Source organism: Manacus vitellinus, unplaced genomic scaffold (assembly GCF_001715985.3).
Source record: "Manacus vitellinus isolate BGI_N305 unplaced genomic scaffold, ASM171598v3 scaffold_82_pilon, whole genome shotgun sequence".
Classification (NCBI taxonomy): domain Eukaryota; kingdom Metazoa; phylum Chordata; class Aves; order Passeriformes; family Pipridae; genus Manacus; species Manacus vitellinus.
The window spans coordinates 128,022-149,678 of NW_021940828.1; the positions used below are offsets into that span (position 1 = coordinate 128,022).

Below are 21,657 nucleotides of genomic sequence, written 5' to 3' on the forward strand. Positions count from 1 at the left end.
GCCTGATAACGCTGCCACAGGAAGCTCTTGCAGCTCGAATCAGCTGGGAAAGGGGGGTGATGGTGGAAACCAGCAGTCTTTTCTTGCTGCGGCGTCTCCGGGGTTGTTGTGGCTCCGGCTGCGCATGACCCACCGTCAGTGGGAATCCGGAATCCATCCTGTCAGTCCCGTGCCTGTGCGCCCTATTTATAGATCTGCTGTGCACAGGGCGCTGGCTGAAGCTGGGGAGGAGAAGGAGGGGGTTAGGGAGGAAGAAATCCCGCGAGATCGAGGATTTCCCTTTCCTTTTCCAGCCAGATGCTGGGATGTTCCATGCCAGCCAGCTGGGAGTATCAGCTCCCCCTTGAAAACTTCATGGCCATGGCACACCTCCTAGAATAATAGAAAGGTGTGGGTTGGAAGAGAGGTTTAAAGGTCGTTTAGTCCAACCCTCCTGCAATGAGCAGCGGCATCTTTAACTATAAATCAGGTTGCTCAGAGCCCCATCCAACCTGACCTTAAATGTTTCCAGGGATGGGGCAACCACAGATTCTCTGGGCAACCTGTGCCAGGGCCTCACTGCCCTCACTGGGAACCACTTCTCCCTAATATCCCATCTAACCCTGCCCTCTGTCAGTTTGAAGCCATTCCCCTTGCCCTGTCCCTCCAGGCCCTTGCCCAAAGTCCCTGGAGCCTCTTTAGGCACTGGAAGGGGCTCTCATGTCTCCATAGAGTGTTCTCTCTTCCAAGTCGAACATGCCCAGCTCTCTCATGCCCCACGGGGAGGCTCCATGCCCAGGGGAGACTTGGCAGGAGGTTTGTTTGCTGAAGCAAGGGGCTGGCTCCCAGCTCTTTGGTTTGCTGGTTTTGCTGGCCCTGGGCCATTGTCGTGGGGCACATGCAAAGCAGCAGAGCTGAAGCAGCGAGGGGAAACTGCAGGCATCTCTTTTCAGTTTGGTTTCAGGAGAGGAAACTGCAGGGATCTATTTTCAGTTTGGTTTCGGGTTGCCTGGAGTGTGGTCTGGTGACCTGAGGACGTGAGATCTCCCGTGTCTGTCCCTCAAAAGCTGGGTGTGAGCAGCCTGTCGGTTCCTCGCAGGGTGAGTTTCAGCCTGTCAGCAAATTTACAAGCATCCTCCTGAAAAGTGTCTCTCGTGGCTTCTGGCCTCGAAAATACCTCCTTCCTGTGCTGTGGAATAAACAAAGCTGACTGCAGGAAGTACAGAGGTTTTTTGGGGTTGGATTTTTTTTGTGTGTGTTGTGTGTATTTTATTATTTTTTTTTAATATTTTTCATTGAAAAGGTGCTTCAGCTCTGGCTGGTCACCTGCAGGCTTATTGTGGCCGTGTTGAAGAAGCACAAGGCAAAAACCACAGTAGCCTTAGAAATGTGTATTTATTTCTCTGGGTGTAACCTCCTTCCTGCTGCGTAAGCAGGAGAGCACGGAGGGGACACCGGGAATGCCAGCAAGTCCCTTGCCTGCAGAAACCTCTAAGCAAGCAAATATGCACGAAAGCCCTGCAAATATGCATTAAACCACTTCAAAGAGGTGAGATTTGGGGGTAGGAGCACCCCTGTGCTGCTGAAACTAAACCGTTTTTTGTGCTGAGCTTCCTGCTGAAAGCACAAAGAAGGGGGTAAAAAAAATAAATAAACGGTGGAAGTAGGAGGGGGAAAGGAAAAAAAGCCCCTTTATACAGTGAGCTGCAGCCTCCTGGGCTTGCTGCTGGCAGAAAGTAGGACACTCCTGCTGGGTTTTCTTCGCTGGAAAGGCTAAACTTGGCTGCGAGTGGGTGGAAGCAGCCGGCATGGAGATGTGTGTGATCTCCCCTCCCCATCCCCTGCTCATCCAGCTCTGCCTCGGTGGGGCTGGAGAGCTGCTGGCAGGAGCTGCGTGTCCGGTTTAAGCGCAGGCTTGCAAAGGTGATTACACATTCAGCTCGCTGGGATGAGCAGGAATTAAAGCCTGAGTGTCTCTGCTGTGGAGCATACGAGGTCTTGGGTTGCTCACCGGGCTTGGAGCTCGCCGGGGTGGGTGTGGGAGTTGGCGGGAGGGAGCTGGGAGGGTTTGGGGGAGGAGGAGGGTGCCCTGGTGTGTTTGTAGAGATAGAGGAGCTCGTGGCCTGGTGATGTGTCTGAGTCAGGCGTGGGGACGTGGAACAAGCTGCTGGTGTTGGGGGTTAAACTGGAGTTGGGCAATTGGATGTGAGTTATATTAAAGGAGGCAGGAGAGCAGAGAAACCACTGAGCCTTGCAGCATCTTTGGCTGAGTGGTGCTTGTGGTCCTTTGTGGGAGGCTGTTGTCCATTCTTTCGTGCTCTTGGATTTCCCTTGCGTCTCTGTTCCCCAAATTGGGACTTTCCTGGTGCCCTGCACCTCCCTGCTGAAAAGCCCCAGTGGGAGTGGGAGCAGGGGGGCAGCAGCCACAGGCAGCTTCAGTGCATGTGGGACCCCCTCTGGACGGGCAGGGGGTCACACCTGGGGGCTGTGACTCCGATCAGGGTCCCCAGGGCAACGGGCTGGCCAAAATGAGGCTGTGAAGTCCAAAAAGTCCAAATTTGGAGTGATATCTTTTCAGGAAGAGTACTACAGTAGGACCAGGAGTCAGCAAGTCCCTGGGGCTGCAGCCCTGCCTGGGGTTTGCTATGGAGGTGGGATGTCATTTACTCCTTCTCCTAGTCCTTATTCTCCATTTTTGTAGAAGTAAATACAGGTTTTAATACCCTCCAAATCCCTTGGATCTGCTTCAAAAAGTATTTTCCTGCTGCTGCTAATCCTGCAGTGGTCAACAAACAGGGTTGCCTTGTCTGATTTCTCCTGAGCTGCAGGAGGGGGGTTATTTCTCTGCTCCTGTGTCTCTCCTGACTTTTGGGGTAATTCAGGATACAAAGGGGGCTGGTGCAGCCACATGTTTTATCCTCCCACGTGTTGCTGTGATGGTCCTTTGGTGTTGCTTGTGGTCTGAGCCTACCTTGGGAAGTTTGCAATGATGCTCCAATCTGGCTGCAGGTGGATTGTCCCATTCTGTGGCCAAGATGTGGCCATCCGTGTCCATCCTGTGTGTCCTGGTGGCCTTCGCCAATGCTCGCAGCATTCCTTACTTCCCTCCCCTCTCCAGTGACCTGGTCAACCACATAAACAAGCTCAACACTACCTGGAAGGTGAGTGCTGGGTTGATTTTTTGGGGGGTTTTCGGGGGATATACACTGGTAATATATTGTCTCTTTGTGGGATTCAGTGGCTGGGCTTTGGGAGTCTCACCACAGTGGTGACATCAAACCAGCCTTGATTCCAGTTGGTTTTTCCAGTGAAGTGATGCTTTCAGGGGTTCCTGGAGTGACAGTAACTGGAGCTTCTCCTCTTTGGAGCAGAGCACTGATGAGTTTGTGGAATAGGAGCAATGTAAGAGGAGGAAACTCTGGAGGAGACTGGAAACAAGCAGCAGGTGTCCAGCTCTGTTGATGACCTGCCCAAACCCTCCTTGGCCAGTTTGCTGTGGCCAGACCCTTGAGATGGACCTTACTGGTCATGATGGGCTGATCCTGGAAGGGGCTGTGTTCTGTGTCTCTGGGTAGTTGGCTCTTGACCCCTGGGCTTTACAGCAAGTATCAGTCTCTGGTTGGGATTCAGGGAGCTCTGGAGTACCAGGCTGGTCCCAGCAGTGTGCTTGGTGGCTGTGAAGAGTTGTGTCCCATTTCTGTGTGTCTCTTCCCAGGCAGGGCACAACTTCCCCAATGCTGACATGAGCTATGTGAAGAAGCTCTGTGGCACCTTCCTGGGTGGGGCCAAGCTCCCTGAGAGGTGAGTGCTGGCAGAAGAAGGTGAAGCTCCTGTAAAAGCTTGTCTGGATCCTCCAGATGTGTCTGGAGTGGGTGAGGGACTCTTCTGGCAGACTGTGAGCAGCGTTCCCATGGGTGCGGCCTGGTGGACATCAGGCATGGAATTAAGCATGGAGCATGTGTGAGGGGAATATCTGTCCTATGTCCTGCCAGATACTTGACCAACTGTGTAATTTGTTATCCTTGAAAATTAACACACTAGAGGAGCTGCTGACCTGGTCTGAGGATGTCAGAAGCACTTATGCTCCTTCAGTCAGCAAACAACAAGAGCCCTCATCCTCCAAGTCACCTTCAGAGGAGGTTGAAGAGTCCAGAGCAAGCAGTCCTGTTAACACTGGTGCTCCTGTGACGGGACTTCCCTCTTTTCACTCGCAGGGTGGACTTTGCTGCAGACATGGAGCTGCCTGATAACTTCGACTCACGGACACAGTGGCCCAACTGTCCCACCATCAGTGAGATAAGAGACCAGGGCTCCTGTGGCTCCTGCTGGGTAAGAACACGGGCAGCTTAAGGTCCTGTTAATACAGACTTTGCTGGACGAAAACCATGCTGTTGGGTTTGCTACTGAACTGTGTAAATCATAGAATCACAGAGTGGTTTGGGTGGGAAGGGACCTTGAAGCTTATCCAGTTCCAACCCCCCTACCATGAGCAGGGACACCTTCCACTTGACCAGGTTACTCCAAGCCCCATCCAGCCTGGCCTTGAAGCACTTCCAGGGATGGGGCAGCCACAGCTTCTCTGGGCAACCTGTGCCAGGGCCTCACCACCCTCACAGCCAAGAATTCCTTCCCAATATCCCATCTAACCCTGCCCTCTGGCATTATGAAGAAGCCATTCCCCCTTGTCCCTGTCCAGTGTCCCTCTCCAGCTCTCTTGGAGCCCCTTTAGGCACTGGAAGGGGCTCTCAGGTCTCCCTGAAGCCTTCTGTTCTCCAGGCTTAACACCCCCAGCTCTCCCAGCCTGGCTCCAGAGCAGAGGGGCTCCAGCCCTCAGAGCATCTTTGCTGCCCTACATGAGGGAACAGGGGGGATCCTGCAGTGTCTGAGCTCCTCAGTGTCTTCTCCCAGCCAGGCCCATGCCTGCTGCACTCACTGCCTGGAGGTCTCCTGGTTTCTCTCCCATGACCAGCTCTGATGGTGTTTTGGGGCTGCCCACAGGCTTTTGGCGCCGTAGAAGCGATTTCAGACCGAATCTGTGTCCACACCAACGCCAAGGTCAGTGTGGAGGTGTCAGCTGAGGACTTGCTGTCATGCTGTGGCTTCGAGTGTGGCATGGGGTGAGCTGCTCCTGTTCCTTGTGCACTTGGAAGGGGGGTGGGAGGAGCAGGGACACAACCTGGAGATGCTCATTGCTTCACCTCTGTCTTCCTGGTCTCCCTAATGAGCAGGAAGCTCCACCAGAGGTTTGTGCTGTGAGTGCTGGAGTTAGATGGGAACAAAAAGGTGATTTCATGGACAGGAAGTCCTCTGGGACACATCCTGCCCCCAGGAGAGTGGATGATGATGGCTGGTGGAGGGAGGGCAAGCACACAGCAATGCTCTCCCATGCAGAGCTGGCAGCTGCCAAAGCCAAGGGAAGGATCCTTTCCTAGTCCCAGATCCTTGGTTTTCAGACACAAGCCTTTTGCCTGTGGCTTTTCCAGTTGTTGAGCGCAGGGTAGGGAGTTTGGTCTCCAAGTCCTGTTGCTCCTGGCAGCAGAAGCTGATAAGGGACCTGGTAAGGAGGCACTTTGGGATTTGGAGGCTCTTAGCTCCTTACCTGAAGGCTTTGGTGTCTCAAGGCAAGTCCTGGGGAAGGCAGGAACAGAGTAAAAGAAGGTTCAATATGCCCAAAACTTTTCCTTCAGCCACCCAAGCTCCCTGCATTCCCCTGCCTCCCCCGAAATGGGCAGGCTGGGGCTGGAACTGCTGCCTCTTCCTCCAGGTGCAATGGTGGTTACCCCTCCGGCGCGTGGAGGTACTGGACAGAGAGGGGCCTCGTGTCTGGGGGCCTCTACGATTCCCATGTGGGTAAGTCCTGGCAGATACCCTTGGGAAAACAAAGAGGACCATCTCTGCCTGGTTAAGGTTCATGTCCTTCGGGATGCTTCTGTCCTGCTCTGCATCCCTGTGGCTGCTCCCTCCTTCATGTCTGGGCTCAAACACCTCTGCTATCCCGGCTCCTGTCCCCATTTCTGGTGGCTCCTTTGGGACAAGAGTCCCTGAGCAGCACCTAGAGAAAGGAGACCCATCCAGGAAGGGAGCCAGTAGCCCTTAACAATCCCACAAGGCTCCTGCTTCCATTGCAGGAATGAATCAGGCTGTGAATTTTTTGTTGTAGCTGGTTTTGGACTGGTTTGGTACATTTTGGATGAGGTCAGGAGATCTTCCTGGCGTGTTTCCCCTTCCAAAAGTCACTTCCAGAGTGGAATCCTCAGCCTCCTCCTAGCATGGCCACGTTCCCATCGTGTTTCCATCTTTTCCATCTCCTTGTCAAGAGGCAGGTGGTGGGAAGCAGATCCAGAGGGAAACCCTTTGCTGACGGAGAGATTGCCCAACTGCCAGGGGAGAGACCTACTCGTGCACCCCACTGATCTGTAGGGTTCCTGGGTCAGAAAGACCCTTTCTTGGGGCATCTGGTGCCTTCTCCAGCATGGCTGTTAGGAAATCTGGGGACAGCCAGTTCCTGTCACCTCTGTCCTCGACAGGCTGCCGTCCCTACTCCATCCCACCCTGCGAGCACCACGTGAACGGCTCCCGGCCCCCCTGCACTGGAGAAGGAGGAGGAACCCCAAGATGCAGCCGACACTGTGAACCTGGGTACTCACCCTCCTACAAGGAGGACAAGCACTATGGTAAGGGAGGTGACAGCACAGCTCCAGAGCTGCTCCTTGTGGCAGCTTGGTGGGGTTGGCAGGGTTGGACCTGTTCCCAAGCTGGTTTGCTGTGGTTATTTCCTGTGCCTTGTCCCTGGAGACCCCAGTCTGGTGGTCTTGGAGCAAACAGCAGCCTGGCAGATGCACAGTTTGTATTTGTATTCCCCATCAACTGAGACTGGGGAAAGAAAATGGTTTGAGTCCTCATGGTGCATGTGGCTGGGTTGAAGAGTGTGGTGCTGAGCCCTGTGTGGTGTCAAAGCCACCTCCTTCTGACTCCTTGGTAGAGCCAGCCCTGTACATTTAGGATAATCCAGCTGTTTCTTAAAGATTTGTCTCAGCCTTGAGTAATTTGGATTGTTTTTTGAGGATGTACAAGAAGAAAATGTCCATCCCCTCTGAAGCTGTCTGGAATAGGTCTTTGGGTACAGAATATGACTCAGATGAAATAATTCCCTGTAGAAGAGGGATATCTGGAGCCCACTTTGCCTGCCTGACTGTGTCAGTGTCTCCAGAGCAGCTGGGTTTGAATTTAACCTGAGTTTAAGTGGAAGAGGCCTCTTGCAGGGTCACACTGAGCAGTCTCAGCCGAGCCATCCAATCCCCGTGTGGCCTGACTGTTCTGTCCTAATGATGGGAATTTTTTCCTCCCTAGGCATCACCTCCTATGGAGTCCCTCGCAGTGAGAAGGAAATCATGGCTGAGATCTACAAGAACGGCCCAGTGGAAGGAGCCTTTATTGTCTATGAGGATTTCCTGATGTACAAGTCTGGTGAGTGTCAGCACTGAGGCTGGGGGGAGCCCTGTTCCCTGCTTCATCCAGAGGGTCCTTCCTTTGTGGCCCTTGTCCCTCTGCTCAAGTCTGAAAGGAGATCTCAAGCTCACCCTTGAGTATCTGGTGTGGCAGGACCATGGGCTGATGCCATCTGCTGTATCCATTGGTTTATAGCAAAGGGAATCAGTGCTTGGGAGTGGTTCAGGGAGGGAACCCCAATGGGGACTGCCCCAAATTCTGGCTGAGAACAACAGCTTGGATTTTAGGTAAAATCCTGGCAGAAGGACCCCAATTCCTTGTTCTGAACTGCTTTTTGGCCCCTTGCTGAGTGTCTCTGGATGTCCTGTGTGCTGAGCTGGTGCTGAGTGTCAGTCATAGAATCGTGGAATGGTTTGGGTTGGAAGGGGACTTTAAAGGATCATCTCGTTCCAACCCTCTGCCATGGGCAGGGACACCTTCCACTAGCCCAGGCTGCTCCAAGCTCCATCCAATTTGTCCTTGAACACTTCCAGGGATGGGGCAGCCACAGCTTCTCTGAGCAACCTGTGCCAGGGCCTCACCACCCTCACACCAAGAATTCCTCCTAACGTCCAATCTAAATCTCTCTTCTAGTTTAACACCATTCCCTCTTGTCTCGCCACTGTCTCCCCATGTAAAATTCCCTCCTCCAGACCCCTTGAGTTTCGGGTTCACATTTAACCAAAAACCTCTTCTCAGCTGCCCTCTGGGTCGCCAGATCAGGCGTCCCACAACCTCTCGTTGCTCTGTGGCGTGGAGACACGGTGCCCATGGGCATGTTGGTGTGTTGCCTTGCAGGGGTGTACCAGCACGTGTCTGGGGAGCAGGTTGGAGGCCACGCCATCCGGATCCTGGGCTGGGGGGTGGAGAACGACACCCCGTACTGGCTGGTGGCCAACTCCTGGAACACCGACTGGGGGGACAACGGTGAGGTCCCGCAGGGAACCCCCTCCCTCTTCTCCTGGGCACGGTGAGGAGGTTGAGGTTGAGTGTTGCTCTTGGTGTGCTTCCAGGCTTCTTCAAAATCCTCCGAGGGGAGGACCACTGCGGCATCGAGTCCGAGGTCGTGGCCGGTATCCCCAGGACGGAGCAGTACTGGAAGAGGATGTAACCTTGGATCAAACCACAAATAATCCCAAGTCCCTGATGCTTTTAACTGATAGTGGGTTGGGTGCAGAGACCCCCCCCTTCTAAGAGACTATAGTTGAGATTACTTTATTAAAGCTTTTTATCTTTTCTTTTTTTTTTGGGTTGTTTTTCAGGTTTTTTGGTGGTTTTTCTTTTTTTTTTTTTTTTTTTTTACATCAGAGCTGGAGGTGGAGCTGCTCTCTGCCAACCTTCTGCTCCTGGTGGGTTGCAGCCATGGGGCATTCCCTGCTCAAAGGACTGCTGGGGAGCTCGCTGGCCTCTTGGTGTTTGGTTAGCCTGGACCCCTTCCAGCCCAGTTTGTTACTGGGAGGGCAGGAAGCAGTAGCTTTGTGCTGGGATTAGGGACTTGCTGGGGCAGCAGAGACGGATCCTGCTGGGAAGCCATGGCCAGGAGGGATTTGTGCACCCCTGGCTGGGTTGGTCTGACTGTTAGTACCCAAAACAAGCAGGGAATGTTAGTGTGTGCCTTGAACTGGCTAAATTTAGACCTATTAGTGACAAAATACTGATGAACTTGATGTGGGGCTGGCTCTGGCCAGAGCTGCCTGCACCAAGTCCTTTGTGCATTGCTTGCTCTGCTCCATCCATTTGGCTTTTTAAACCTCTTCAACTGTGGTTTCTATCTGCTGTAGTCTGGGGTTCTTGATCCCAGGGAAGGGCCTGGCTGGAGCTCCGTGAGCCTTTGATCAAATATCCTGCCAGCATCCAGGAGAACACTGGAAAGAGCAAACCACTTTAAATCCATGGCTGGGCAGCTTGGTGTGTGAACCCTGGGCAAGGGTGCAGCACCCAAAATTGGGGTGCTTTGGCGCTGGAGGTGCTGAATGCTGACCTGAGGGATGGCTCCCAAGTCTGCTGCAGATGCTTGGAGGTATCTCACTGACTTGCACACAATTGAAGCGTTTTTTTTTCTTGACCCACAGGTGTTAAGGAAGAAAAAAAACCCTTATTTTTGTTACTGGGGGGAGGTGTAATAGTTGTGTAGGAGGAATCATGATTTGCCAACACTAATATAGCAAAAGAGCTTTTTTTTTTTTTTAATTAAAGCACAAAGTATATTACTGAGCTGAGGCTGCAGGCTGAAACATGTGAAGCAGGCTCTCCCATGCACTGTAAAATAGCCCCTTACCTCTGCTTACTCAAACACCAGTGAGCCAGAGCTGTGCTGTTGTGGTTGGAACAACCGTGCCAATAAATGATTTCTCCAGTGTCTTGTCTCCTGGCCCCTGGTTGCTTCTGCTCAACTTCAACCACCTCAAATGATTGGTGTGGAAGCAGCTGAGACCTTTCTGTCTTCATGGAATAGTTTGGGTTGGAAGGGACCTCTAAGATCATTCAGTTCCAACCCTCTGCCATGGCCAGGGACACCTTCCACTATCCCAGGTTGCTCCAAGCCCCATCCAGCCTGGCCTTGAACAATTCCAGGGATGGGGCAGCCACAGCTTCTCTGAGCAACCTGTGCCAGGGCCTCCCCACCCTCATAGGGAAGATTTCCTTCCCAATATCCCATCTAACCCTGCCCTCCAGCAGAGGGAAGCCATTCCCCCTTGTCCTGTCCCTCCATCCCTTGTCCAAAGTCCCTCTCCAGCTCTCTTGGAGCCTCTTTAGGCTCTGGAAGGGGCTCTAAGGTTTCCCTGGAGCCTTCTCTTCAGGTGAACACCCTCAGCTCCCCCAGCCTGTCTCCAGAGCAGAGGGGCTCCAGCCCTTGGAGCATCTCTGTGGCCTCCTCTGGAGTCTCTCCAGCAGCTCCATGTCCTTCAGATGATGGGACTCAGAGCTGGAGGCAGCTCTACAGGTGGGGTCTCACCTGAGCAGAGCAGGAAAATCACTTGCACTTCCCTGTGCAGGTGTGGTCAGTCACATCCCTGTCCTCTGGCCCTACCAGTGACAGCCACTGCCTGGGGCTTGTGCTGGTGGTGGGGAAGGTGCTTCAGCCTGGATCAGAGAACAGCCAGACCTGTCCCCAGCATCCCTGGAGGAGAAGGATGCACCAAGACACTGGAGCACATGTCTGCAGTCCAGGGCTGTGCCACCACTCCTGCTGCCTGCTTGGCAAGCTCCTTTCAAAGTTAATTTACTGCCCCTCAGCTGTCACCCTGGTTAAAATTTTTCCTTTGTGTCTGGCACACAGGACTGTGCCGTGATACCCTGACTTGGCAGCAAGAAAGCACTGGAATTGTATCTGAGCTGAGGGCTTGTAACTTGTGTGTGGAATTACTGGTGTAAAAGAAATGACAGCCAGAAAAAAAAAATCCAACACTTTTTTTTTTTTTCCCAAAGAAAACTTTAATCTCAACAAGACTGGAAGCTGCACAAAGAGAGCTACCACAAGTTTCTTCAGAATGACAGCTTAAAACTTATCTACATTGGTACCTGTGGAGTTGGGGTTCTCCTTTTGAACAGCCTGGCCACAGGGGATGGGCCTTGCAAAGGCCACCAAACTGTCCCTGGCAGCTCTGTCCTGTTCCAGGATGTGGGCCCTCCTTCCCTTCACAACAGCAAAGCAGCATTTGATGGGGGTGGGTAGGGACCTTGACAACCATCCACCCCAGGATAACAGGACTTGCCTTTAAAAGTGTTTTTTTTCCTCTTCTAAGTCCAAATGTGTCTGATGTGTTTCAGACCAGCCTCTTCCAGCTCTCACATCAGTGTAACCCAAAGCACCATTCCAAAGCTGGAGCCAAGCAGGCCAGGGAAACCTGCCCTGGTCGCCCCCTCAGGGGCTCCAGTCTTCCCAGCCCATGGCAGGCATTGTTGCTGCCTTTCAGGGTGGCCAGTGCCTCCCCAAAAAACATCCCACGAGGGACAGCAGGGTGCAAACCCTCACTCCCCTGCCTTGCTGTGCCACCACCACCCATCCCCTCAGGCTGAGCCCAGACCCAACAGAGGAGTCAGGCCTGGGGTTATGAGCTCAGGGCCATGCTGGCGTCATCCTCCTCATTTTAACCCCCCTCCCCACTACTAAAACAAGGGCTTTGCCAGTGCAGGGGTCATCTGTCACAGGGCAGGGAACTGCACAGCTGCCTTTCAGCTGGGGGCATGTTTTAGTGAACAGAGCATCTCACCTTCTATTTCTTTAACATTAAAAAGGCTTCTTTCAGCATCCTTCAGCACAACAGAAATAGCACTGCTGCCTCTGCCTGTTTCCAGGCTGCAGGATGTCAACCAGCCTGGGCTGAGGGCCAGAAGGTGGCCAGAGCTTTTTCCCTGGATAAGAAAGCATGTTCCTCTCCCAGCTGAAGCAGCATCCTTCCAACACAGGGCAGGCACAGGAGGCAATGGGGAAGAGGTTGCCTAAGAAAGGGAGGCAAAACCCTCAGGGTTTTGCTCAGCTCTGAGCTGGAAAAGATGCCTCAAATCTCAAGGAAGAAAACAAGCAATTGGAGTTTCTATTTCAAATCATTCTAACAAAAAAAGAAAAAAAAAAAAAAAAAAAAGAAAACCTCAGGTAAAACCATCCAACAGAAAAGAAGGGGGAAAAAAATAACTCAACCTCAAACGATAAGACTCCAATTAGCACTTGTAACCATCCAAGCAGCTGGCAAGGGCAGTGAGGATGGAGTCCAGCAATGCCACAGTGTCACCCCGGGGCTGCAGCTCGCCGGGGGGGGGTCCCATCCTCTCACATTCCCAGTGCCCAGGGCCTGGCCATCCCCACGGATGGAGCCTCCTGCCCCCGCTGCCCACCTGCCAACCAGCTCTCCCCCCGCCCACCCGCTGCCCATCAGTTCTCTCCCGCCTGGACGTACTCCTCGGTGGCCTTGGAGAGGGTGCTGAGGTACTGCCAGCTCAGGGCTGCCAGGAGCATGGCACAGGACAGGTAGATGGGGGAGTAGTGGTGCCGGGATGCCATGGAGCTGCCGGGCAGGCTCATGGCGCGGATGGAGGCGATGACCTGCTGCGTCTTGTTGGAGGAGGGGTCAGTGCTTGGGATCTTCTGGTAGATCTAGGGGAGGAGGAAAGAGGAGCTGTGGTTTCCACGCAAAGGTGAGGAGAGAAATGGGAACACTGGGTGGAAGAGGAAGGTTTAAGGGCCACAGTGTCCTCAAGAGTAACCTCGGTGGTGGACTGCCATGGAGCACGGGATGCCTGGATGGGTCCAGGGAGTCTCCCTTGGGAAGTGCACTAAGCCAAGCTGCCTCTTGAGGGCACCCCATGACGGGACATGGACCACACAGATCCCTCAACCACCGGTGGTGGTACTGGAACCAGTGGTTTTCACCTTGCAACCCTCACTCACTGCACATGTGCTGCAGCCCAGCTAAAACCAGAGGGGACACCTGAGCGTGTGACTGCCTGGAAACAGCCACATCCATCAGCTAATTCCATGGTCTTTTGGGTTTTCTCTTCAAATCCCATGGCCTTTGGGGTAAGTGTCTGCACGAGTCTTAGCAAGGTGGGTACAAGCAGAGCCACAAGGCCAGCCCACAAGGGCAGCTCTAATAACCCATGGTTTGGGGTCTCTCTAGTACAGAAGTGATGTCTTTTTACTTAACAGCCTTTACTTAACAGCCTCCACTGGATTTGGGTTTTGGGGAGTGGGGTGTTTTTTTTCCCATGAAACCACTCAGTAGTTGTTCCTCCACATGAATTTTTAACCTCCACAAGACCTTAAAGCAGGGAGTAAGAAGGTCCCCCCGAGCCTCCTTTTCTTCAGGCTAAGCCCCCCAGCTCCCTTAGCTGTTTGTGGTGCTCCAGCCCCTTCCCTAGTTCCACTCTCTTCTCTGGACACACTCCAGCCCCTCAATGTCTTTCTTGTCATGAGGATCCCAAAACTGACCCCAGGATTCAAGGTGTGGCCTTACCAGTCCCAGCACAGAGGGACAATCACTTCCCAGGTCCTGCTGCCACACTATGGCTGACACAGGCCAGGATGCCACTGGCCTCAGTCTCTACTTCTCATCAGAGGCCCAGATATGTTCAAGGGAACACATCAAGCACCCTTTTAGCCCAGGCCAAAACCACATTCCCTGCCACCACTGAGCTAAAGGATACAAGGAAAGGATTAACAGCGTCACCACATGTGTTCCCAATTCCACACCAAGAACGGGCACAGGCACAGCCAGAAATTACTCAAAGCCAACTGCTGAACCCACCTCTTCCACATACTGGTACATGATGGCTTTGACAGCTTGTATGTTGGTGGCATCCATCATGAGGGTGACGGCTTGTCCCTTCCGGATCTTCACCACGCCCCTGAACACCTGCTTGTTGTTGTAGCAGGCAGCCAGCGTGGCAATGGCCATCACCTAAGGACACACATGGAGAGCCTTTACTGCACTGTGAGCAACGTGCCAAGAGCTCACCTTGATTCTAGTCACATTGAGGGCAAGACACTGTAACAGAGCCACAAGCTCACCAAGGGCAGAAGTGGTAGGCACCAGGAAAGAAGGAAGAGATGGGAGAATAAAACAGGCTAGAAACACATGATCCACAACCTCCCTCACCTCCAGCTTCTCACCAGATGGTGAAGAACCACCTGAAAGCAGAACTCACCTGGGGGATGGCACAGAAGTTGAAGACACTTTGGTTTTTCAGGCGGGACAAGTAGGTGAGGACGTCGGGAACGTGGTGGAGGGCGTTGGTGATGAGCTCGTTCAGACACTGCACGGCCATCTCGATGTTCTCCGGCTTGGCGAGGTCCGAGAGCTTCTGTGCGTATCTGCTCCAAACCTACACACCAAGATGGGGACTCATGAGCTGGAGGGGACATTCATGTCGTAGGAGAGACATCAGGAACAGCCTGAGGTGTGGGAGAGCAACAGGAAGCACCAGAGACCCACAAGAGCCTTGAAGCACTACCAGGATAAAGGAAAGCAGGAAGGGCAGGCTGTGGAGACGTGACGGTGGCCTTGGTAGGTACAAAGGGGTTGTAAAGAAGGATGAACTCGTCCCCACATCTTCTCTAGGTAGAGCAAAGAAAAGATGAGGCACACATCAGGCTGACACAGAGTCACAGAATGGTTTCCTTAAAGCTCATTAGACCAGGTTGCTCCAAGCTCCATCCAACCTGGCCTTGAACACCTGAACAGCAAGAAATGCTCTTTAAGAGAGGTGAGCCACTTAGAAAAGGGACAGAAAAATTCTTGGAGGATCAAGACAAGCAGACAAGCAGCTGTCAGGCACAGGCAGAGCTAATCCTGCCTTTGGGAGCAGGCCAGGTACCCTCTCGAGGTCTCACTCAGCCTTATCCTCCCTCATTTCTAGAGCCAATCTAACAGAGAGGGGAAAAAGCTGCCCAACAAGTTCTTGGCAGCGTGAGGAGACATCACCTCATCCCTTCATGTGTACCCAGAAAGCTGTAGACAGATGTGGAACTTGTGAGCCAGCTGTCATTAAAAGAACTGTTGTTACAGAGAAGATGCACAGCCAACAGCAGTGATTTGATGAGGTTTTCCCTCACCTCTCTGGGCCAGAACTCCCTTCCTTCCATCTGGTCCTCCAGGTAGTCACGGATGATGTTGGTTTTCTGCAGGAAGAGGCCCATGGAGTTTGCCAGCTCTGTGTCCTGCCCCACAATAGGATCTTCCAGCTCTGATGCAGAGAAGAGACGGGAAAGGCCGATCCCCACCAGCCCAGCAACGTAGTGACAATACTGTGAGGTGCCAGGTTGGGAAAGGGTGGGGAAAAACAAGATGAAAGGAGCAGTTACAAAGAGCTGCCTGTTTGCCACAGGGAGTTTTACAAAAAATGATGCTCAGAAGGAACTGACAGTTGAATTTTATACAAGTTCTCTCCTGGGTTGTCTCAGCTTTGCCGCAAAAACAAAACATTTTCCCAAACACCTCACTAAGGATGTCCCACCAAGGTGTCACTCTGCCTCCAGCAGACAAATGAACAGCCCATGGGGAACAACTGATGTGATGGGTCACCCAAAACATGCTGGTGGGCAACACCAACAATCCATACCATCCCCCTGTCACCCACAGGACCATCAGACTCTCAAAGCCTTCCCAAGCCCACACAGCCTCCCTCATCCAGCTGTTGCCACAGGGATGCTCTGTCTCCTCTTTCCTTCGAGACACAGTGAACCCTACATGGAAGTGTTCTGAAGATGTGTGGATCTTGCACTTGGGGACATGGTTTAGTGGTGGCCCTACCGGTGCTGGGGGAATGGTTGGACTCGATGATCTTAGAGGGCTTTTCCAACTTTAATGATTCCATGATTCTACTCATGTTCAGTCCACTCCTCTGTCCAGGCTGACTCACCTTATCCCATTCATGCTGAGAGTCCACTTTTTTCTCCAAGAACTCTGCCATTCCAACACCCATTTTGTGGCAAATATCCGAAATCACATCCTGGTAGACTTTTGACAGGTTCCTGAACTCCATGGAGATCTGGAGCACGGTAAAAAAAAATAAAAGACAGTGTCAGGAAAAAACAGCTTTATTAAAAAATCAGAAAAATACTGTTTATCAGGCTCTAATCCTGCCCTGGCTGGAGATCTGGGACAACTCCCCCAACCAGAGTTGTTTCAAGGTCCTTGGAGCACAGGCTCAGTCTGTTCTCAGTCTAAACGGGACGGGCTCTGGAGGGAGATCAGACACAGCAACATCTTTGGGAAGGCTCTGTGGCCTTGGACTAGTATCATCTGGGAGCTGCAGGACAAAACTAACTACACTTGGTGCACAGAGTTGTTTTCTTTTGTAATTTGAGAGCACTCCATCACACCAGCTATGGGAAAAAAAACGGGGAGGTTTGTGGTGCTCTGTTCTCCTGAGCTCCCTCCAGCTCTGGCTTCACGAGGCACATTTTCCACAAAAAAAAAAAGGCATCAAGCAATGGAGGAAGTGTGAAATCTTTTTTTTTGCATGCCCAGTAACATGGAATCACAGAATGGTTTGGGCTGGAAGGGAGCTTAAAGGTGATCTAATTCCAACCCCCCTGCTATGGGCAGGGACACCCACAGGGTCTCAAACGCTCTCACACTGCAAAAAAAGTTAAAAATTCCATCCTTCCCTTCCCAAAGCTGTGGAGCATCACATTCTTTTGTGCTAAGCTTTATTCTCCCTCAGGGAGTAACTGCAGCCAGCCCAGGGAGTGCAGGCAGTAAAGACAGCAGTGTGAATGATCACAGCCCTGACACCACTGCAGATCCAGGTTTTCCTCCATGGCTGCTGGCATGTCCCTGCCCTGTCTTTTACAGTCTGTCTGTAAAAGAAATATTTCAGCTCTGCTTCTGCCTCAGTGGCTTCAACTCCCTACAAAGAGAAGCACAACCTACAAATAACTCTACCAAATATTATTAGAAGTTTTTTCCTATGAGGGTGGTGAGGCACTGGCAGAGGTTGCCAAGAGAAGCTGTGAATGCCCCAAAAAAATTCAAGGTCAAGTTGGATGGGGCTTGGAGCAACCTGGTCTAGTGGAAGGTGTCCCTGCCCATGGCAAGGGGTTGGAATCAGATGAGCTTTAATGTCTCTTCCAACCCAAACCATTCTGTGATTTTATGCTCTGCACATTGAGAGTTTAATGGTTTGAACATGGTCAGACTTTCTCAATCAGCCTCGAGGCTGGAGACCTGGAGGACAGACCCCAGAATGCTGTGGCTTGCTTGGCTCTCTGTGGCTTCCTTTTAGAAGGATCCTTAGAGCAGTAACTTTGGGCAATATTGTTACTAATAACAGTGAGGGTGCTTTTCATCTTGTATCACAGAATTATAGAATGGTTTGGGTTCAAAGGAAACTTAAAGATCATCTGGTTCCAGTTCCTCCATGATGGGCAGGGACACCTTCCACTAGACCAGGCTGCTCAGAGCCCCATCCAGCCTGGCCTTAATATGCACCTCAAAGATCTGCAGACACACTCCTAGAGCTCTAGAGCAGATCCTGCAGGATCACTGTGAACACTGGACCATCCAGTGGTCCAGACAAGGTGCCAGATAAACCTTCCTTGTCCGCCAACCTGTCAGGGGACACAGGACACCCGACCCAAGCAATGCACAGTGTTGGGTAACAAACCCAAATCTCTCTCCACAAGACAATGTTTTTTTAACTTTTTCAACAGGGGAGGCAAAAAGCCACTTTTCAGAGCTGGCACTTTTCCACAGCCAGATCACCTCTGACTCACAGAGTTGCACAATGCTTGTGCTTCTCACTCCAGCTCAGCATCCAGCCCCATGGGCAGGTGATGGAGCTCTTGGGAAGAGCTGTGGGACTGAACAAGCTCTGCAGGCTCAACATGGAGAGACAACCAGGCTCCCAAAGGTGCCACAAGGCAGCTGAAGCCAGGAGGAGGATTCCTTACCGTTGGAAAATCTTCCAGCACCTGCCGGTCCTTCTCCTTGCTCTCCATGTATTTCCACTCTGGCTGGTAGAGGTAGGAGTGGAACTCCTGCAGCATTGGGACCTTCACATCCAAGGGGATGCTCATGTCATCCTCTACAGTGTCCAGGGCACGGAGCACCAGGTAGAATATACAGACAGCATGTCTGAGAGGAGAGAAAAACCAGGAATTCCTTACTTGGGATTTTCTATTCAGCAGGATAAACAGCTGAGATGAACCACAGAGCCTTCAGCAGGGGCACTTCAAGCTCAGTATGACACACACTGGCACTTTCAGGTTGTTGATACCACTGGAAAATACCAGCACTTCCAACACACCTGAGTTGGGTCAGGAAATCCGGGTTTTCCCTTCCTGAGCAGAACTATGACCAGCTTTTGGCTTTCTAAAATGCATAGCAGGGAAGGGTCAGGCCTGTCATCTCCCTGAGCAGGGAAGATCCAACCCTGCAAGCAAAGCCAGGACCCAGAGGACAGAGCCTGAGGTCATTTTACTGGAAAAAGCAAATGTGAAATAGGGAAGGGGAAAAAAATCAGCCATACTTTTCTCATCACTTCCCCTTCTCTGCACACAGCAGCCTTTTATCCAGTTTGGGGGGCAGTAAAGGGGTGCCTTACTGTGCAACAGGAACATTAGAGCCAAACTACCCTGTATTTTATATCTCCCTGCACAAGACATTCAGGCCATCCCACGTGTCCCAGATGCTGGAAAGCTGTTTCTCTTCTCAGTCCCACTGCCCCTGCCTTCCCTTATTCCTGCTTCCTTTCCCATTCCCTGCCTTCCCCAGCCCTGCCTCCACATTCCTGCAGTAGAAGCAAAAAAAGAAGTCCTGATGGCAGGAAACAGTGTTTCCAGCTCCTGAATTTATACAAAATAATCCCTAGCTCTCCATGAGCACAGTGATATGTCAAGGAGATGAGGCTTTATTAATTGTTTAACAAATGGAAACTAGATTGGACTGCTTAAATGCTAATTACTTGGTGACAGTGTTGTACTCCTGGGATGACAATGTGCAAGCAGTGATTAAGCATCCAGGGAAAACCGACTTGCTCTTAGAGCCAATGCTGTTAAATTTGGCTTTTTTTCCTCGACTGAAGGGTATTTAACACCTCCATCAAACCACATATCTGAGGGCTCACAGCAGCTCTCTCATTCCTGTTCCTTTCCATACTAACTGGGCTGCGAAGGTTCATCCAACAGGATCCAAGTGCCCAGGGCTCCAACCCAATTCCAGCAGCAACTTCCACCAGCAGTAATCAAGAAAGGCAGAGCAGAACCTGAAATGCCATCCCAGAAGCACCTCTCACAGTGGCACCATGCCAAGGGAAGAGCCAGCAGTAATTCCAGAGGCCAGCATAGTTAAACATTTATTTAACCCCACTTCTGCATCCAGAGCATAACTGCATCCCTAACTTACATCACATACTAGATTTAGATCCATGGCAATTTTGGCAAGTTAAAGGAAGAAATTTATTACTGTGAGGGTGGTAAACCACTGGCACAGGTTGTCCAGAGAGGTGCTGGATGCCCCATACCTGGAAATATTCAAGGTCAGGCTGGATTGGGCACATCTGGAAGCACCCACTTCCAAAGAGCAACTCTGGATCATCTCAGGGCTCAAGTTTCAGCCCTGTCCTAGACACAGCTCCCCAATTCCCAGGTAAGGAGGTCTCCTTTTTTCCTTCCATCACATTCACCTTGTGACAGTCCAAACCTTCAGAGATGGATCCTGAAGGGTCCCAGCGACAGGTAGAACTGTGAGTCTGGCAGAGGTGGAAGGCAGGAGCATCCCTCTCCTCCTCTCCATCCCCAGGAGAGGAGCTATGATGTTGGCTCACACTCCTCTCCACCAGCAGCAGTTGAGATGTTGGCTCAGCTGCCCATGAAACTGTAGTTTTGAGCCTCCCACCTTCCAAGACAACGCCCTAACCACGGAGCAATGAGCTGGACAAGGCCCTGGCCAGCAAAACATGCAGGTTATGGGGCCAAAAAAAATAAGCAAGAAGGAACTAAACATTTCAGCTCAACTACCAGTATCCTGCCTGGCCAGGGAAGCTCTGCTCCAAGCACTCATCCAGAAGTTCTCTGTTTTCCAGCAGTCCTTCTGGGATGTATATCTGTAACCACAGGGGTTCAACTGAACTCCCTGATGGGGTTAACATCAATGAAAGCACGTTTTTGATCCAGCAAAATTAATTCCTTTGGTAAGGTTGCTGCTCTGCCTATTTCTATATCCTCCCTATTTTGTATTTCCATCTTTTGTCCCTAAATTCTCCAGCAGAGCTACTGTGCTTTGAAAATTAGAGCTTCTCCTGGTCCACTACAGCACCACTGTAATTCAACCACCAGCCCTGCATGGCAGTGGGTTGCAAAGATCCTGCAAGAGCATTTTTAGGATGCCAGGCAGAAGTTTCTGTGCCCTGAAGGGAGAAAGCCTTCCTGATCCCAAGGTAAGGATTAAAGAAGAAAAAAAAACAGACAAAGATAACTGCAGGATGATCAAGGCATGCACAGGGCAGATGGACACTGCTAACAGGTTTCATGGTGTTTTATTAATTGGCCTTTTTTTTTTCCCTTAATTTCTACATTAGCTAATATTACAAGCACGGAAAAAAAAGTTTAATTCTTGGCCCCACTCGTACTTTTCCACACAATTCCAGCCAAACCACTGAATTTCTTTGCCTTTCCTGTAAACCAGGCTGCAGACACCGTTTCATATTTGTTGGACACAGCTATGGGGCATCATCCAAAATGCCAAACCAGGGCTCAGAATTCCAACAGATCACCCAGTGTTTGGGTTCAACTGCTCGGCAGAGCTGCGACGTGTCTGGTTCAACTTACAGAACCCCCTAATTTGATGACTAACCCATCTTGGGATTAACTGGCGATTTACAAACTGCAATCAGCAACTACCATATGAATATAATGAATTATATGGAGAATATTTACATATTCATACGAAGCCCTGGGCCAGCTGAGCTTTGCATCCTCTGTTATTATTCCCATCTGCTTTCCCTCACGGGGCAGCAAAGTTTGCACAGCAAAAAATGAGTGTGCAACGATCCCTCTCCAATGACTGTGCAGGTTTTGAGGCAGCTGCTTCCAAAAGCACCTTCCAGGCAGGGTCCAGACCCTCGGTCAGCCCCAGGTTTCTCCTCACCTCCTCCCTCCGGCCGGCCCAAAGGCCAGTGACAGCCTTGGCACTGCCGGGACACATTCCCAGAGTGTCACACACGGCACACGGCCAGGCCCTGTGTTTAACAATCTGCTGGCCAGGAAGCTGCAGTGTCTGTCCCAGGGCTTGCTCAGCCCCGGGACCCAGTTTGGGGGAGGGGGGATGGGGCACAGCCAGCTCGGACGTGAAAAACCCCACGTCCCGCTGCACGGGGTGGGGCTGAGCCCAGTGAGTCCAGGCAGCTCCCGATGGGAGAGGGAGCGTGTCCCAGCAGCTCTCCCAAAGAAAAACGGCATATGAGGGCACTGCACGGACCAACTCCTGCCAGCTCTGCCAGGGAGCCCTGGTACTGGGAGGTGTCACACCCACCAGCTCCCGGAGATCCCCAGTATTGGGAGGCATCACACACACCACCTGCTGAGGAGGAGAATTACACCCATCACCTCCCGGGGATCCCCAGTGTTGGGGGGCATCACACCCACCACCTCTGAGGGAGCCCCAGTGCCGGGGGGTCACTGCACCCTCAGCCCCCCTCCCCGGGGCCCCAGCGACCCTCCTCTTACCGCAGCTCTCCATCCAGAGCCTG

General features: G+C 52.0%; 2 protein-coding genes across 3 annotated transcripts; one reads left to right on the plus strand and one right to left on the minus strand.

The window, feature by feature from the left end:
- Window positions 1-991: 991 nt before the first annotated feature.
- CTSB (cathepsin B) lies at window positions 992-9,826 on the plus strand. The gene is made up of 10 exons (XM_008919463.3): window positions 992-1,079; window positions 2,989-3,140; window positions 3,695-3,780; window positions 4,194-4,308; window positions 4,978-5,096; window positions 5,744-5,829; window positions 6,507-6,653; window positions 7,330-7,446; window positions 8,266-8,394; window positions 8,481-9,826. Exons 2-10 carry the CDS (start codon window positions 3,015-3,017, stop codon window positions 8,576-8,578), a joined length of 1,023 nt encoding a protein of 340 aa, XP_008917711.1. The 5' UTR covers window positions 992-1,079; window positions 2,989-3,014; the 3' UTR covers window positions 8,579-9,826.
- Window positions 9,827-10,876: 1,050 nt separating this feature from the next.
- Window positions 10,877-21,651, minus strand: FDFT1 (farnesyl-diphosphate farnesyltransferase 1). 2 transcript variants are annotated; one of them, XM_018085545.2, is made up of 8 exons: window positions 21,635-21,651; window positions 17,861-18,044; window positions 15,826-15,954; window positions 15,020-15,211; window positions 14,113-14,289; window positions 13,713-13,865; window positions 12,366-12,562; window positions 10,877-12,020 (listed from the first exon to the last, which is right to left on the minus strand). In XM_018085545.2, the coding sequence occupies exons 2-8, from the start codon at window positions 17,984-17,986 to the stop codon at window positions 12,011-12,013; spliced, it is 984 nt and encodes a 327-aa protein (XP_017941034.1). In that variant the 5' UTR covers window positions 17,987-18,044; window positions 21,635-21,651; the 3' UTR covers window positions 10,877-12,010. The 2 variants fall into 2 exon arrangements, with proteins under 2 accessions (XP_017941034.1, XP_008917712.2); XM_008919464.4 differs by lacking the exon at window positions 10,877-12,020 and having other exon boundaries at window positions 12,041-12,562.
- Between the last annotated feature and the right edge of the window lie 6 nt (window positions 21,652-21,657).

Bases quoted from the DNA above. Each gene is read 5' to 3' on its own strand.
- CTSB (XM_008919463.3), top strand. From the start codon at position 3,015: ATGTGGCCATCCGTGTCCATCCTGTGTGTCCTGGTGGCCTTCGCCAAT. The intron at 3,141-3,694 runs GTGAGTGCTGGG...GTCTCTTCCCAG, and splicing joins AGCTCAACACTACCTGGAAG to GCAGGGCACAACTTCCCCAA. The intron at 8,395-8,480 runs GTGAGGTCCCGC...GTGTGCTTCCAG, and splicing joins CACCGACTGGGGGGACAACG to GCTTCTTCAAAATCCTCCGA.
- FDFT1 (XM_008919464.4), bottom strand. From the start codon at position 17,986: ATGAGCATCCCCTTGGATGTGAAGGTCCCAATGCTGCAGGAGTTCCAC. The intron at 14,290-15,019 runs GTGAGGGAAAAC...CTTGGTGTGTAG, and splicing joins GGGAGTTCTGGCCCAGAGAG to GTTTGGAGCAGATACGCACA. The intron at 13,866-14,112 runs GTGAGTTCTGCT...GTGTGTCCTTAG, and splicing joins ACTTCTGTGCCATCCCCCAG to GTGATGGCCATTGCCACGCT.